Source organism: Patella vulgata, chromosome 7, assembly GCF_932274485.2.
Source record: "Patella vulgata chromosome 7, xgPatVulg1.2, whole genome shotgun sequence".
Taxonomy (NCBI): domain Eukaryota; kingdom Metazoa; phylum Mollusca; class Gastropoda; family Patellidae; genus Patella; species Patella vulgata.
The window spans coordinates 49,689,678-49,708,080 of NC_065885.2; the positions used below are offsets into that span (position 1 = coordinate 49,689,678).

Here is an 18,403-nt window from a genome sequence, read left to right on the forward strand (position 1 = left end):
TCGTTACAGAGAGTAGACCGCGCATCACCGGAAACAACATATTCATACATAGTACACGTGCGTATAATTTGCAGTTATAAAACTACGGAAGATAATTGTTGACATATGATTAGTGAAGGCACCACAGGATTAACACTTGTTTACATGTTATCATTTCATTATATCCTCATCAATTTATTTCTCAGTTCTGTATCAATATCCAATATATTATTCAATATCAGAATCGTTGTATCTTAGGTGGGGGGTGGGGGGTAAATAAGATCCAAAAGAGGCCCGGGGACGTGCACCGATTAATTTGAAAATAGATAATATTATATTTGGCCAGTTATACATATGCACAAAAAATGCACCCATTCAAGTTTCAACAATTACTGTTGCATGTTCGTACCACCGAAGTTATAATGAAATAAGCAGTTATACTCAGCATTCACCTTTATAAGTTTATAATATAAAAATAGAAAAGGTATATTTGTAGATTTATCAAACTCTAGCGAGCTAACAGAGCTCCGCTCGGCTTTCGTTTCTTGCTTTCGTAAATATTAGAGGTGTTTTCACTCATCAACGAGACCATGGACTGACGCCAGTCCGACAAGGCCTTATATTGAGCAAACATATCAAAAAGGAAATAAGAATGGTGCATACTGTTTTGTGGTAACAAATAAAAGTTTTTAGTTGACGTTGCTCATGGTTTCATTCCTCGGACATTTCACTAGAAAAGACCCAAGACTCTCATTAGCAAAGAGGAAGGACTTCCCTAACTAACATCAGACAGGTAACCGGCTGGTAAGCTATGATCATTATTTTTTTCTTGTTTTTTGAGGAGGTTTTTTTTTTAGTAGAAAGGCTATTTTGTGTTTATTCCATTTCGGTCTGCGAAAAGTATAGATGATTTTATATTATTATAAGTTGTTTATGGTGATTTAATCATGGAATAAACAAATTATCCAGATTTTTTTTTTTTTTTTTTTTGTGGAGCGGGGTGGGGGGGGGGGGGGGTATCTATTTGATTGCCTTACCCTACTATCCAATAATTTTTCTCATCTCAGTTTCCCCATCTAATAAAATTAATCCTAAAAATACTCTTTTAGAACGGTGTCAACATCAAGGAATTTGTTATGACAAAAAATAATTATTTGCAACCCCATTATAGGAGCTAATAAATCTATATTCTTTGGCACCTAGAAATGGACACAAATGGGTCTAAACGCATATAATATTGTAATATGAATCTATATAAACTGATTTACATTCAAACGTTTCTGGTTTTACTGTAATTTCTAATCAATTATGTTTGGCGAAATATGCGAAGAGTCCAAATTGATTGACAGTCTTTGGCGTCTGGTTTATCCAGTCTACACCGGTAGTGTTCTCCTGTGGGTATGTTTAGCCTCGTTAATCGAGTCGCTTCATTATAAATGGCGCTCGAAAGAATTCTGGCTCGCGATTAGCGTGGCAATGTTAAAATTTTCCCTTTGTCTTAAATATTGAATATCAGAAGCCTATCTTTTCACCCTAAGATAACAACATCAATGTTGATTTAAACTGACCAATAAGTCATGTTTGCAATGTCGAAGACTGTGGGTGATATTGAGTTAAATGCTTACCCCCTTTAACATAATAAGCAACGAAATTGGATAATTAGATCACAGAGCAGACGGAAATCGGCTAGATACGATTGATAGAAAAAGCTAGATGTTGGTGGTCAGTAATAAATCTGTGACAATCGCTTCATTTCCACCAGCGGTTAATGACTGGGACAGCTCTTTCTGAACCGCATATGCGGGGACTAGGAGCCCCGCTCCGAACCTTCCGAAAACGCGCCTTCTGAAAAAGTGCCCTCATATCTGAAAAAGTACCCTCGGATTTCGAAAGAGTTACCTCAAATACTTATGGAAATGCCCGTGTCATGTTCCCACTGCCCTAATCACAATGGTGTGCCCTCAGTGTCATTGATCGATGCTTTGGGACAAGATAACTTTGATTCTAAATGATGGAAAATGACAATGAATCTTAGTGTATAGTTTCACTACCATGTACTTTAAAACCTTGACTGAGTTCGATCGTGAACATTTTCTGCTTAGACTAAGTATGGATGATCAGCTTGATTGCTCGATACTTTTCAAAAAGATAAATTTAATATGCAATTAATTAATATGTGTCATCTATTTAGACTAAGTATCGGTAATTGGCTTGATTGCTCGAGACTTTTGAAAAAGATAAATTATGAGCAATTAATTAATATTATCATTGTTTTATTATTGGTCTGTTTTATTAATGTCGCTGAATAGATTTAGGAAAATGAAAACAAAATCGGAAATTTCAACACGAGCGAAGGGAACATCTTTTAGTTCTGACATTCACTCTGTTACCAGCATACTTCCTTGGCCAGGCTTAAAGTAAACTTTTTACGTCGATGCCGCCACGGGCGGTGACTATATCATTTTCATTTCTTCGGGATTTATTCATAATCCCTCAGCGCAGTATCAATGTATGGTATGTCATGGCTCAGATTTATGTCAAATCGATTCTGTACCACAGAAGCACACAAATTTCCCGGCGCTGCCCCCTCCCCCACTGAAGTGCCCTAAGTTTGGCCAGCACGCCTCTGATAGTGTTGTATATGGAATAGATGGGCTCTTTAGGATGTTGTTTGTGATGAGCATTTTATGGAACGAGTATGGTGGATGGTGATGAGACTGTGATCCTTGAATAGTTTATTTGTGTAGTAACGGGTCCTGTTCCCGAGGCACGTGCTTACAGATTCTGGAACAAATGATCGTGGTGACACTATAGCCAATAACCAGTCAAAGATATCTTGCCTTCGCTGTGAGTTATCGGCCATTTGTCCCGGATTCTTGGCTTTGCCTTCGCAAAGAGAGTACTTACTGATTTGTCAATGAAAGATTGTGCTGTTTTCTAACAACTGATTTACATGTCTAATTGGTCGTTTTATGGGCTAATGAAGAACACAATGTGATACGAGGGACATCAATGTAAGCCCTTAAGACAATGATGTGAGATGACCTTTGTCAGCTTCAACTGACACTGTACCGCCCCCGCGGAAATTGTTCGTCGTGCGTAAATGCGGAATGTGACCCCCCCCCCCCCACACACACACATAAACATATACCCACCCACAAAGGGTGGGACGATTTACCCAATACTACACAATACCACCCCAATATCACCTCAATATCACCACATACTACCCAATACTACAACATAATGATGCAAAAGAGACAATCTAATTAAAATATAGATCTATATTTTGTTTCGTTTTTTATACTTTCGATGGCCTCCACTACATGTAGATCTAACAAGTTATAGTGGAAGTTCACGTACTACGACGTCAGGTAGCAAGCAAGCGACATTTGACCCGATTACGTCAGTCATTCGATTAACCAATTATTTTTTATCTACTTTAGCTTTGTTTTGATTTCTATTGCCGTTAATGTCTACCCACAGTTCCGCGCAAAAAGGTCAAACACTCGATTCGACAGACTATTTGATTGGTTGACCCCTCATTTCAAGCAGAACACGAGTTAAATAACAACGCTTCCAGATCCAAGTGTAGTAAAGACAAGTAAAATCGAAATTTTGAACTATAAAAACGAAACGAAATTGGATCTGTGTTTTAATCAGATTTCAAAAGAGACATATCATTTGATTTTTTTTTCAAAAATAGAGAGTTATATCGCGGGATATGTACTTCAAATGCGATACCGATGTCTGCTGTTGCATCTGCCTCCCTATACCACACCAAACAAGTCAATAATAACCCAATACTACCAAATACTCATCAAATACTACCCAATATTATCAAATAACAACCTAATATTGTCAAATAACAGCACATTGGTATAATTACTGCAACGAATATTCGATATTTTGCAGAAAATTGAAATGCTTACTCAGTTATCTCCCTTTACAACCGGTAAATAGATTTTAGATTGCTACTCGGTTTAATCATCTTCTTTGGCTTTGTAGTTGGTTTCCAAGACGACAAACTTAAAATAAGAAAAACAAGTATGACGATATACCATATTTTATTCCCAAAATCACCCATCTGTCTCTTATCACTTGATAGGGCCGTCAGTCAAACAAGTTGTGTTTTCTCTGGTCCCCTGGTTTCATCTCACTGTTAAACACCTCTTCGCGCAAGTAAGTTAATGAAATAATATTGAACTTAGTGTCGACTGTTTGTATTTATTTTAAAATTAATGCTTTAACAAAACAATTGCATAATGTTTATATTCATTTTTTCGTGTCAACTATTAAGTGATTGCGTATTTACTTACTGCACGATATTTTATTTTAAAATTAACGAAATTGCACATGTTTCTTTCCAGTGTGTAATTCTCGACGCGACACTTCTCAGTTCATCAAAACTATCATTTGTGGCCTGTTACAACTCTGTCGGTTTCTTTGATAATATAAATAAACCAGAACTTGATTACCCAATCAACAATCTTAACCCCGTTGATTAATTAAGTCAGTTGGAATGTATACACGAGTAGAGCATTACACATTTGTAATAAACATGAGCATTGTAATAAACATGTACAATTTCGTTAATTTTAAACTAAAACATCGTCCATTAAGTATATATGCAATAACTTAATCGTTGACATGAAAAAATAAACATATGCATATGTGGGAGGAAACTGGTGACCGTCTATTCATTTAGGTGGTAACGACATCGCCGCGACATCGTCACCTGTGGATATATACCGTAATACTTAGAATTTGTTCAATATTGACAATATTCGAAGAATCGGTGAAATTTTGACAAGAGGGGATTTTTCAAAGGCGCCTGGTTTGGAACTGAAAGACAAAGAAGTCGCGTTAATAAGTCATTAAAAGACAGATATAAAGATAAATTCGCGTGCTTTCCTGACATACCCAAATGATTTTTTACAGGACCGCGTGCACTTGTAGACAGCGTGTTATCTTACTAAAATCACCAAAATGAAGAAATAATTATAGTATAAGAAAACTTTTGAGTAGGCACCGAGACCGTTATTTGAACCTCTAATACTCTTTTATTTGGATGTTTGGCTGTTTATTTTATAAACTGATTTTATTTTAATGCATTTTTAAATCTTTGTTAACTTCTTTTAAGTATAAGAAGACTTTTGAGTAGGCCACGCGACCGTTAAATGAACATTTTTAAATCAACCTCTAAAATAATCTTTTATCCGGATGTTTGGCTCTTTATTTTATAAACTAATTTTATTTTAACTTCTTTTAAAACTCTTTTTATTTTATGTTATGTTATATATTGATATGCATTGAACGTGTAATATTGTATGAATACACTATAGCGGAGGCATCTATAATAACCTGTTTTCCTTATTTTAACTTCGTCGTCTTGGAAATGAACTGCAAAGCCCAACAAGATGATTAATCTGAGTAGCAATCTAAAATCTATGTGTAGGTTATAAAGGGAGATAACTGCGTAAAAATTTCAATTTCTGTAAATCATCGAATATTCGTTGCAATTATTATACTGATGTGCTGTTAATTGACGATATTAGGTTTGTATTTTATAATATTTGGTAGTATTTGATAAATATTTGGTAGTATTGGGTTACTATTTGCTTGATTTGGGTGATATAGGGAGGCAAATGAAACAGCCAGACATCGGTAATCACATTTTAAGTACATTTCTCACGATATATCTCACTATTTTTGAAAAAAAAACCCAAGTAATATGCCCATTTGGCACCATTATGTTGTAGTATTGGGTAGTATGTGGTGATATTGGAGTGGTATTGTGGAAGTATTGGGTAGTATTGGGTAAATCGTCCCCCCCCCCCACACATACATACACACATAATATACAGAAGGTCCGAGGCCCAAGGACACCCACCTGGTTAGTCCGGCCCTAGTTAATGTAGCAGTAACTCTGTAAATGACAGGTTTTGAATTTGGATAAGCTGCCTCCTAATTTTTTAGCCGAAGAAATCCAGTAAGTTTAGAACGAAAATCCCGAACAGGCATATTTTGAATACGCAGAGTTGAATTTCTCCCGTAAAGCCCCAAAATAAGGGAATAGAGGTTAAATATGACCTTTAAAACAATACACAATTACCTTTATTTTTAAAAAAATATTTTGATCCATTCAAATCAGACACAATCCTTCAATATTTATATGCAACTTCGCTTTGGTTAGAATAGTAATTATATTCTATATGTTATTTAGTTTAATTCATATTTAATTAGACAAATAAAATACACGTACTAATAATCTTTTCTTACAAGTCAATTCATTATGAAGGTTTCTTTTTTTAAATAATACATATAGATATACATGTATGTGAACGATATGCTCGTTGTGCGTTTACATTTTGTAAAGTAATTAATTATGTATATTGTATATATATATATAACGATATGCTCGTTGTGCGTTTACGTTTTGTAAAGTAATTTATTATGTATATATATATATATATATATATATATATATATATATATAATGGAACTGGCTTTAACGTCTTGTCGACACTTTAATCGCGTCATCATGCGACGGAGAGAATATTACCCGGATATTCGTTTTCTATTGGGGAAGTTTTCCACGGCAAGCTTCGCTACAGCGTACCCTTATTTCGATTTCCAACTGTCAGATGATCATTGACCTGCTGACATTTTGTCTCATGAAAGGGACCGCCAGGCATGCAAATCGCGAAGAAATGTCTTGGCTTAAATCGGATTTAAAATGAAATGAAATGAAATGGTGTTTATCATTCTACTGTTCTGCTCCGGATTTAAAGTAAAATTATATACATAATATATTTGAAATATGGTACTCACTAGGCCGAATTGAAAGGAGTAGAGAAGGAAGCGATGTAAATAAACAAGAAATGCCACACTCGCTAGAATTAATAATAATGTATGAAGAAGAAGAGGAAAATTATAAATAGATAAACAAAATACAACCCTAAATCAAATATTTATATTAATAAGAAAAGTCTCCAGCCGAGTATTTCCTAAAGACAATAAATCTTAGCTGTTTTTTCAACCGAGTCCAATACACAAGGATTAAATTCAAGCTAAGTTCCTATATGCAGACCTTGACATCTGATGTCTGTAGATACACTTTCCTATTCGGATCTTGCCGGAATACGGACATTCAACATCCTAATTTGTAAATAGCAACATAAAGTATTCTTAAGGTTTGAATGCTTGAATGATATTTTGTGACGATAATCTTCACTGCCACGTTAAATAATGAAAATAAAATGTGCTTTAAATAATACATTAGTGTCTTTGGACATAGCCCCACCCCATTGCATAATGGCCCCATTTTATTAATCTTCAGGTTGTTCTGCCACATTGTTCACATTGCCCCCCATTTCATAATCTGATTGTCTATGTTTTGTTTCCGAATTATATAAAGTTTCCATCGAAATATGTCTTTGTATCTGTTTGTTTATATGTCGTCGTAATAATGAAATCAGGAAAATTATGGTATGGAGAACTGGCACTGCTACTAGGACACTGGTAACTCCTATTATTATTGCTAAAGTAGGCTTGTTTTTCCAGTCCAATACCGGATATATGTACGGTTGGCCTTTCGCATTGGTTCCACCGAGGCTTTGATATACAGCATTAAATACTACATACACCAATCCGTATAACATTGGTTGATAAAAATGATAAAGTCTAGTTGGTAAACGGGTAACTACTAAATTTAAAGCTACGTTAATTGAATTGACTGCGTGGACATTAAACGTCGTAGCGCTTAATTTGTTGATAGCTGAAAAAAATAAATAAAAACGCATTACCAAAGTAATATATTTTTATAAATTTAGTGATTTTCACAAATTGTATTTTGAATTCTAGTAAGTACAATCACAGTTTTATTTGTTATTTCTGCACAGAAAGTTACAATGTTAAGACGCAGAATTCGTAGGGAGAGACATCGTAAAGTTTACTGTCCATTTAATAGAAACTAGGTCATGTCATAACCAACACTGTACATGTACATCGTTATTTCAAATGTTCGCTTGCGCTCGGGCTTGTAGGAGTTGGGTGGGGGGGGGGGGTAAAAAACCCCAACGGGGTTAAACAGCCAACCAAACACGTTGTCAAGCATGAATCGATATAATTCCTGATGACCGATAGTACCCGTGTTAGACCACATGGCCACACACCCCTTCACCCGGACCTTGTTAAATAGAATTCATGGCAAAACCGAAGAGACTGAATTTTATGATTTAATTTTTGAGAAAAAAATCGTTGTTCGTTAAACAATATTACGTAATAGATAAAAGGGCAATGTTGAAATATATTGTGCTCAGCTAAAATTCGATTTTACTGTACGTGTAAACAGAATATAACATTTGGTCGTCGTATACATTCAAGTAATGAAACAATGGGTTTTAGATTATTCACCAAAATATGATCACGGACCTGGTGTCAGAAAACATTTTAGTGTTTAAAGAATTAATTTGTTTCATTCTATCTATACTCAAACTGCTGTATTACGACTAAACCATTTAAGATACGAGAAAGTGTAAAATTTATTTCAAGAAGAGAACCACTATCTTTGGCTAACTTGAATATAGTTTTATCAAATATGAGACGTGAATTATAAAGAAGAAATATATTATGCCCACCTGGAAATAATAAACTCCAGAAAAGAATTGTAACAACAAGACAACCAGTTGCTGATATATTAAATAGAACCCACATCAACTTCATATACCATGGCATTTCACCAACACCTACAAACAATCAGAACAGCTGTTCATTTACAAATACTGTTAAACTGTTCCAGTGACATTTAGTAACTGGACTGGAAATACACAGGGCACAATTTCATGGGATCTATTCACTGGTAATTACGGAGCAACAGAAATAAACAGTAGTTAAAATTAGTAAACAAATTACTTCTGCTTAATATTTTGAAACTGCAATTTAATTGTCGAGCTCATCACTTATTGAGAAAAAAATAACCACATCGGAAATGAAGTGAATTGGGGTTTAACATCCTACTTAAACACATCAGATCGGCCCGATTTAACGCTTGATTTTGATCGAAATTAATCAGGTTTTGTCCCCTGAAGATTTGGTTCCAGTTTGATCAATTATATAGGATACAAAACAGTATCGGCATGCATTTCTGCCTATTCTTCCTGGAATTCCACCTCTCAATGTATCTAGTATGTGTGGCGTGTGTTGGTGCCCGGGTGCCGCAGGGTTGAGATCCCATCTTATAAACCAGGTAACAACAAATGTGACAAAGTGCTCTATAACTTTCGGCATAGAACTAATTGACCCCCAGTTGGCTTTTGATAATATATGATATTGACTTTTCAATTCTCTATATATGTCTGTTAGACACTGTTTGTGTTATAATTAAACATTAATTAATCCTATATGTTCTTTACAAGCTAGCCTACATATATATGATCTGCAGGCGCGGATCCAGGGGGCCGTGCCCCCCCCCTCCTCAGCCCCAGTGAGACTGGTCATCACTGTTCAGACCAGCACCAGCAGCCAGCAATGGGATTCCCAGATTTGCGTTTTTGTTTAATGAGGCTGCGACGAAGACTCTGGGGACTACACCAAACCACTAATGCATGCGACACTCTGATGATTACCCATTGCTCCAATGTATGCCCCCCCGTCCCCCGACAAAATCCTGGATCCGGGCCTGATCTGTGTACAACCTCGGCTTTACCTCAATCTGACTTTTCGGACAGACGAGTAAAGTGAACACAAGAATTATTATTTCATAGCAGAAAAACGCATTAATTTGTGGCGGTTAAATTTTCAAATTTTTCTCGGGGAGCGCTAGGTCCCCGTACCCAGCGACGTTTGATTGGTTATTTGGGATTTGGGATTAAGGTAGGCTGTATTGGACCACATTGAAGTTGCTGTATTCACAAGCTGGAATAGCAAGAAAACATATTTGCGGCAGATAAATATTAACATTCATCGGCGTACGCCTATACTTCACGAAACCATTTTATGTATAAATTCATCTGATATTTCTAGATTTATCTTGGTAAGAAGACACCTATGAAAGACCCCTCACAAAAGGCTTCTGGTTATTAAAAAATTTAAAAGTCACGTCATGATCCAAATGTTTAAATAATGAATTACACCAACCATATATTTATCGTATACAATTTCACACCGTCTTCTTTATATTATATATTATTATTGGCATACTTATTCGACAAGGAAGTTACTCAAATATCTATTTTATTTTTACACATGTGACCGCGTTAGGGGCATACAAGGTCTGACTATTCATTTTAATCGTGCAAACCAGTCAGGTGTTACGATATAAAAAGATGTTAATACAATCGTCTTAATGCTAGGTTCCTGTTATCACGGTTCGCGCCAGGAAAACACGTTTGCGGCCGTCAAATTTGCCAAATTTCCTCTTTTTTTTCTCTGGGGAGGGGGGAAGGACGGGTTCCTACACGATAAGCTCCGCTCCTTCGCCTCTCTCAGGCTACCAGGTCCCGTCGACTGTAACCCGAAATTTAGGTCTATAATTTTATTTGACCCCAATCAAGGGTCGAATAGATGACTATTAACATGTTTATATTTAATTACCTTTGAGTATATCCTTTCTACGAGTATGAACATAAATAACTGTGAAGAGCTGAACGAGGTTATCCAACGTTAACACAAGATACGTCCAGTTGGTTAAATACACAAACCATTTAATACGGTTGGCTTCTGAACTGGCCTGCTGGTAATTTAGACTTCCATTAGCAACTATCCAACAAGTATGGTACAAAGCCCAGAATATACGCCAGCCAAAATAAAAGGCATCATTGCCCCACTGTAAAAATACAACAAATACATACATGTATCAATTTATATTATTTGCCATCCCAGTTTCATTGTGGGCTTTCATTGACTACGCAGATCAAACAAAATTATTGTTTTATAAATGCAAGGGTTTAAATAAGCAACTTTAATTGAACATTGTCTTTGGAATACTGCTTTACAAAGGTCATGTAGATTGTGGGAGCATTGATTATCAAACTGTGTAGGCCTATGGGGGAGGGGGGGGGGGGGCGCAAGCAAAATCCTGTTCAGGTATTTCTTTCAATGTCACTTTATACTTTCAAAACTATTTAATGTCTAGCAACAAATCATCTTTAAACGTTCAAACCAGAACCAATTTCGTGATAGATTAAAAACTATAAATACAAATTCAGCTGTTATTCTTCAACAATAAATACCAAAACTGACACAGTTATATGGGACAACAATCACTGGTTTATTATACACAAGCACAACGTTTCGATAAGTATTCTCTTATCGTTATAACTGTGTCAGTTTTGTTATGTTTCCGATTGCTAAATGCCACTAAATGATTACAACAATAAATACGCTGTGTAGATTATGTGTAATTGGGCATTATGAATACCATACACGAAGCCGTGAAGGAAACCTATTTTATGACATCTGCATAACGACAAACTATTATTTTACATTTTCTCGTTTTATAAATATGTCAATATTGCTACCATGACCAAACACATTCCTCCCTGAATCGAGAAAAATAGTCGTTTGTCTGACAAGAATAGGATTATAATTAGTAGCGCATGCGCATTTGTAGATCCAACGAAATCGTGTCCCTTTTAGAAACACAATGTAGGACGGGTTGCCTTTTTTAGATTTCAGTCATATCCGGAGTTTGGGTGTGCTCATACAAGACGATTGCGCAAAAACTGCCAACCCAAAACAATGGTGCAGATTAACGTAGTCGATTACATTAAGTGGATTAATGAATTAACATGTTAGGTTTAATTATCCAAATACAATTTCAAAATTTTTGGGTAATTCATAAACATTAAACATGAAAATATAATAAAACTATCGCCATTTTCTCTACTCACCTGCGGCTTGACAAAAACACGTGGCTCGGGATGATTCAAGTCGAAATTTTTTAAACGTAATTCCTCTGGCATAGCCATACTGAACACCTCGTAACGTGTGGTAAGATATGGTGTGAAACAATAGGTAGGTAAACGTCTTGGACAGATTAAGATGTCTAGAAAGTTAGATAACGAAACAATCTTATCGTAAATACATCGATTACTACAGTCCACGAGTAAATTACTACTTGTCTCACAGATATAGTCGTCACTGATTATATCAATCAAAAAAAACAACAGTTTATCATCAGCTCTAGAAGTGCTTTAATATCTTCATAGTAGTTTTATCTTGTTTTGTTGTGAAATAATCGCCTGATGAATTTCGTCTAATAAAAAGAAGGCGGACCACATCTGCCTTTGGATTAAAGGGCCAATCCCGATTATATTTTGGGGAATAAAACTGCTTAATTTTGTGTTAAAATCCTCTACCTTAGGGCCGAGCAACGAACTTAATACGTGAAACGTTTTCAAACAACCTAAACCCACCAGTTTTCATCTGGAAATGGAAACCGGTGTCCCAAGGGATATTATAACGTGTAGGTGAAATTTAACTTTCGTTATCAAGTACAGTTCGCGGGTCATGCACTGTATAGACCTATAAAGGAGCGGCAATAGATTACCAGGTCACCCAACGAAAAAATTGACCCAAGATCTTAAAAGGGTGACGTGTCCGGATAAGCGGTGTTGAAGTTCACGTCCAAACGACTCAATAGTTTGAGCTGAAATTTTGAGACAAGGTAAATACCCCACTCCTCTGTATTTTGTCGCTTAAATTTCATACGTACACGGACTTTTATATCTGAGACCCTGTTAATATCGGGATGGTCCCTTTAACAAAGACCCGGCCAGTAGAGTTTATTATATTTATGGGCAAATGTGTCACCCCTTTAATATTTAGGATTAATGAAGAGATGATCAGCTTAGTCACCACACTACTGAATATACCACTCCTGTTTTAGGTCTACGGATATTCATGTTTACTTTAAAAATACTTTCCCACAAAACTATTTATCGGGTATGGGGTTTTTTCCAATAAAAGTGTGGCAATTTTGGTATATATGAAAGTAGAAACATCCAATCTTTTTAGAAAAATACTATATTCGCTGAAAAACACCCATGGGGCGCATACGGGACAAGAACAAAAACCCGACGATTAGGGATGTCTGCTGGAGTGTCGTCAAGGTTTGCACGCGACGATTGTCTGAACCCTCAGCATTAGTGAGCGCTTGATGTATATGTTGATAAACGTGATCTTGAGCTTAAGCGTACACCAGTATTTGAGATAAAAAAAAAACCCACGGAAAAAGACGTGAGCAGTGGATAATCCCAGAATTTAAATAGGAGAGAGAGAAATGGGGTTTAACGTCCACTCGACACAAACTAGGTCTCTTCGGGATAAAAATATGGTTGGACAGGTGACCCTACTGCTTGTCACGTACAACCCGAGAATCGAAACGACGCCAGTTGACTCAAAATTTAATTAGGCTTTGATATGTATGATAAATAGACAGAGATTAAAGACAGCATCGTCTTCTATATTATGCAATGAATTCTCCGGCTTTGCACCCGTTGCTAAGTAGCGCGTCAGCCAAGTCTCGTGACACAAACATGATCTCTTTTTAATAGATTTTTTATAGCAGGGATATTCCCTCTCGAATACAATGTTTTGAGAAGGATTTGAAGCAAAATTTTGATAAATTAATTAGTTTGAATATGTTTTAGGCCCAATATATCATCAAATCACCCAGTTTGTACGCGGGAATGAATCTTTAAAGTTGCCTCCCCGTGTACAAACTGGGTGATTTGATGATATATTTAGACTACATATATTTTATCAAAAATTGTCTCTACCTTCCATATATTCCAAAATTGCCACGACGACTTATCGTATGCCACCTTGATCTCAGACCCTTCCACTGAACTTGACCTTGTAGATTGATCGCGTAAATCATTCATTTCCGTCCTATAGTCAGGATTTTTTTTCGTATGCAAATGAGGTTCGTCATAGATTCCATATAAAGTATTTGTGCTATTAGGGAAATTTTGCCCTTACAGCGGCACCACGGTCTGCTCTTATATCGAATTCCAACTGTCAAGGGATCTTTTACGTGTACGCCAATGTATACACAGAACCTCGGTTTTTCGCCCCGTCCGAACGACTAGACAACTGTCCTTGCCACTGACAAGGGGGGGGGGGGCACGCCGGAAAATCTGGATGAACTTTCTCGGCCAATGCAGGGATCAAACACCCGACCTCCAGGCTAGCGAGCCAGCGTCTTACCCACTTAGCCACCGTGCCCCCCCCCCCATGCTAAGTTCTAATATACCTCTGTCTATGCTGCAAAATGCAGAATGGAGAATTGTAATGTGCAAAATAACTATTATACTCTATTTGTATTATCGGAAAGTGTATTCTGTATTTTAACACTGACATTGGTTTTGTGGAGCAATGAAAATTGAAAATTGTAAAACTACGTATTTTGAACTGCTGACATATTATGCTTTTTGCACCGTGAACATAGGAGTAATATTGGCAACGTTATTCTTCCATACTATGCAAGTAGTCTTGTTCCGCGTGTTTACACCCCACTTTTAGCCACCCCCATTCGATGTAAAATTGACTTGCTTATACTATCCATACGATTACTAAAGGAGGGTGGGGAGACAGCTTGGACAATTAGATTTACAATCGCTAAGTAACGACGATGTCAAAGTTACTTTAGATAGCGAAGAGGTCCCAGTTTTCACTGTGTCACCGAAACATAAAGGTTCGTTTAAGTTTGCAAATCATTGTACATAAAATTCTAGTACTCCCTTGAAAGCAGCAACGTTGTTAGGGTGCCCCATGCAGCCAAAATTTTCCCCACTGAAAGTTGAACTCGACACGGCGAATATGCACGCTTCAGTGGCGTGTCTCGAAGTGATTTCTGGCTAGTCACGCGGTGCGATAACACTCAACACAAGAATCTGTGAGTCTATAAATAGTCATGGCACGTGAAATTCTCTACACATCTATCAACTATTACAGTCATAAAAAATCTGTTGTTGACGATTCTGAATAGCCGTAATATTTAGTTTTTTGGTTATTACAGCAGCTTTATAAATAACGTTCGTTTTATTATTTTAAATTGCTTTATCATTAACTATACCGTTAGTAGCGGCATATTTAGCGGTGGTTGAGGGCGATTATTTCACCAAACCAAACTATATTTAGATACAAACAATATCTGTTCAGACATGGGGGGGGGGGGGGGTATTTTTTTGGTTTTCGAAAACAAATTATCGAATTCTACCCACAAAACACGAAATTAACCCCCATAAAAAAACTAGGTAATATTCAGTTTAATTCTTTAGTCGTGTTTCTGGCTGCACAGGCACAAAATACTGTACATTCTAAGCCATCCGTAGTGCAGCTACCACATGGTAGGGTGGCCCATGTACTCTACAGAAATAAAGTCCACTGCTGATCGTTCGAGACTACCACTGAAGCGTACACATTCGCCGTGCCGAGACCAACTTTCTGACAGTATGATACTATAAATAGCCATGGCACGTGCAATTCTCTACAAATCTATCAACTATTACAGCCGTAAAAAATTTATTGTTGACGATTTTGAATAGCAGTGAAATTAAGCTTCTTGGTTATTACAGCAGATTTAGAAATTACGTTCGTTTCATTTTTTAAATCGCTTTATCATTAACTGTACCGTTAAGAGCGGCATCTTTTGGTTTAGTACAAATAATATCTCTGAATCACTCGGGTTAGACAGGAACATGATACTAGCAGTAGTTTCATTTTACTTTTACAAGGTTCTTAAAACGATTGTTGAGCTACCTAACGTGCTTATTTCTAAATTCAATTTCTTGTTCTAGCTTTCTGTTATGTTTCGTAAAAAAGTAGTCTTGATTATCCCGACCTGTCAATCAGACGTAGAATGGTCGATAGACTGGTTAAGCGAGACTGATTTCAAAACAAGGGCACGTAACCTATCTTTTACTCAAAAGTGTCTGGATGTTATGGACGACAATTGGAACCAGTTTTCAGTCTATAATTTGTAGATGATTAATGGTCATAGCTTATTAAGTACAACATGATCGTTTATTTAGTGACTATAATTGTGTGAAACTGATTTGAGGCTTGGCATATATATCAATAATGTGGCGTAATTGTCGAGATATATGGAGATATATGGAGATATTTATTTATGGTGGGTCACCCTACACATGGGGTGTCACTCTTGCATCCGCATCAGTCTGATGAGCCGCATGACAGACTCCGGAGTCAGTTAATCGGCTTTAACGTTCTCAACTTAATGTCCTTCATCCAGCAATAGAGTTCTGGGGAAAGTTTTGGCGGATTACGATCTTCCAGTGAACGCCACACAATAGCTTGGGGATGAAATATTTTTACGTTCCTTGCAAATGCATTATTCGTTGGAGCAAGTCTACATGGTTTAGATGGGGATGATGAAGATACATTTCCAGTTTTGGATCCCCATACCCTCCAGCGTGTTTCAGACATCGATTTGCAAAAGCTCTGTTTGGTTATAATTTTGATAAAAATAAATATATCACATAACAAAAGACCGATACCCGAGTTTAAAAAACAATAGCTATTGGTGAAGCGAAATTGTGCACCGTATTTATGAAGCATTTAAAATACCCCGCTTAACACGTCGACACATTTCTATACCGCAGAACTTTAATCTGATAAAAGGCCAAATAAAGATTGGCTTATGAATGGGGCATGGATCGAGTATAAAGTTATAGATATAAGTGATAACCACATGGATGTAAGAAATGTAACGAATTAATTAAAGGGAAGCAGGCTGTTCCACGGAAAAATGGTACATACTCTTTACCATTGGGCGTAACTCCAAGACAAGTAATAATAATATTAGTTACCGATTGTTCGCGTACACTTGCTGTTTGAATCACCATACTTTTTCAATATTATTTTATTATCATCAACATGAGATGTATATACAGCGTAGATGTGTTTAAGAAAGAAAAATTATATTTTGAATTATTTATAAAATCAAATATCGTTAACTTCTAAACGAAATATTGATACTTAGCCTATGTCTCATTCAAGTGTGTTTTCAGAAGTTTATTTCTTTCATCATCTAGTTCAACGGAACAATGTGCACTCCTAAAATTTAATTCAATTGGTGGCATACATGTACCTTAATGTGGAATGGAAGTCTTGATAAAACAAGGTGCTGTGTGAAATAAATTTGACACAATTGTGTGTAATTTCGCAATGCTTTAATAAAAAATTGTGTACAATTGACACAATCTTGGGTTGGTTTTTTTTAAACACACTGGTCAAAAAGCACACTTTAAGGGTAATGAGCCATAATTTGTATAAGAAAATTAATTAAGGAATAAACTAATTGATTAATTTATTCAAGAATAAACAAAATGTTTAATTTATTCAGGAATTAATTAAATATTTAATTTATTCTGGAATTAATTAAATATTTAATTTATTCAGGAATTAATTAAATATTTAATTTATTCAGGAATTAATTAAATATTTAATTTATTCAGGAATTAACTGAATATTTAATTTATTCAAGAATTAACTGAATATTTAATATATTTAGAAATTAATTAAATAGCTAAATATCTCATTCATTTAGGAATGGCTAAAACTTTTTAATTTATTAGTTTGTTTACTAATGAACCATAAATAATTGATTTATTAGGTAACTATAAACAATTATTTTACTGAGGAACTATACACAATTTGTTTATTCTGGGATTAATTATGTATGTTGCTTATTATTAAACGTGCATTCTGCAAGAGCAAAATCTGCTTATTACAAGTCTTTCTTTAGGCCTGAAATGTTATCTAAATTATCAATTAGACATTAATTAACTTATCCAGACCATAATAAACTCTCGATGTCAAGGCTAGCCTTCGGTGTAGGCTGGATTAGATTCCTATATGCCGCTAACGGCCAAAGATAATTAAATCAGAAAAAGTGGATAATCGAGACTATGCTGTTTGTATTAATGATTTTAGTAATGATGACCGAGACTATGCAAAAATTTCACCCGCTTCTTTTTCGGCTCATAGTGGATCAATTTGACTGAAATTTTCAGCAAATTACCTTTACACTATCTAGTTTTCAACTATTATAGCGAGAAATGCCATCTCTTTATCTTATTTCCCATAATGTATCTTTAATTATTTATAGAATTATTTAAATGATTGATTTTTTTTTCTGGAACTAATTAATTAAATAAAATTTTTTCTGGAATTAATTAATTAAATAATTACCCTTTTCTGCAATTAAATAATTACCTTTTCTGGAATTAATTAATTTAATAATAATAAATTTATTCTGGAATCAATCAAATAATTAATTTATTCTGGAATTAATTAAATAAGTAATTTAATCTGGAATTAATTAAATAATTAATTTATTCTGGAATTAGTTAAATATTAATTTATTCTTGAATTAATTAGATATTAGTTTATT

General features: G+C 35.5%; 1 protein-coding gene across 1 annotated transcript; it reads right to left on the reverse strand.

Moving 5' to 3' along the window:
* Nucleotides 1–7,090: 7,090 nt before the first annotated feature.
* Nucleotides 7,091–11,951, reverse strand: LOC126827948 (protein rolling stone). Its single transcript, XM_050557529.2, has 4 exons — nt 11,874–11,951; nt 10,576–10,807; nt 8,622–8,729; nt 7,091–7,759 (listed from the first exon to the last, which is right to left on the reverse strand). Exons 1-4 carry the CDS (start codon nt 11,949–11,951, stop codon nt 7,311–7,313), a joined length of 867 nt encoding a protein of 288 aa, XP_050413486.1. The 3' UTR covers nt 7,091–7,310.
* Nucleotides 11,952–18,403: the final 6,452 nt, after the last annotated feature.

Coding starts and splice junctions, on each gene's coding strand:
- LOC126827948 (XM_050557529.2), bottom strand. CDS start 11,951: ATGGCTATGCCAGAGGAATTACGTTTAAAAAATTTCGACTTGAATCAT. Junction 8,730..10,575: donor TAGAAAGGATATACTCAAAG/GTAATTAAATAT, acceptor GATTGTTTGTAG/GTGTTGGTGAAATGCCATGG. Junction 7,760..8,621: donor CTGGAGTTTATTATTTCCAG/GTGGGCATAATA, acceptor TATTTTTTTCAG/CTATCAACAAATTAAGCGCT.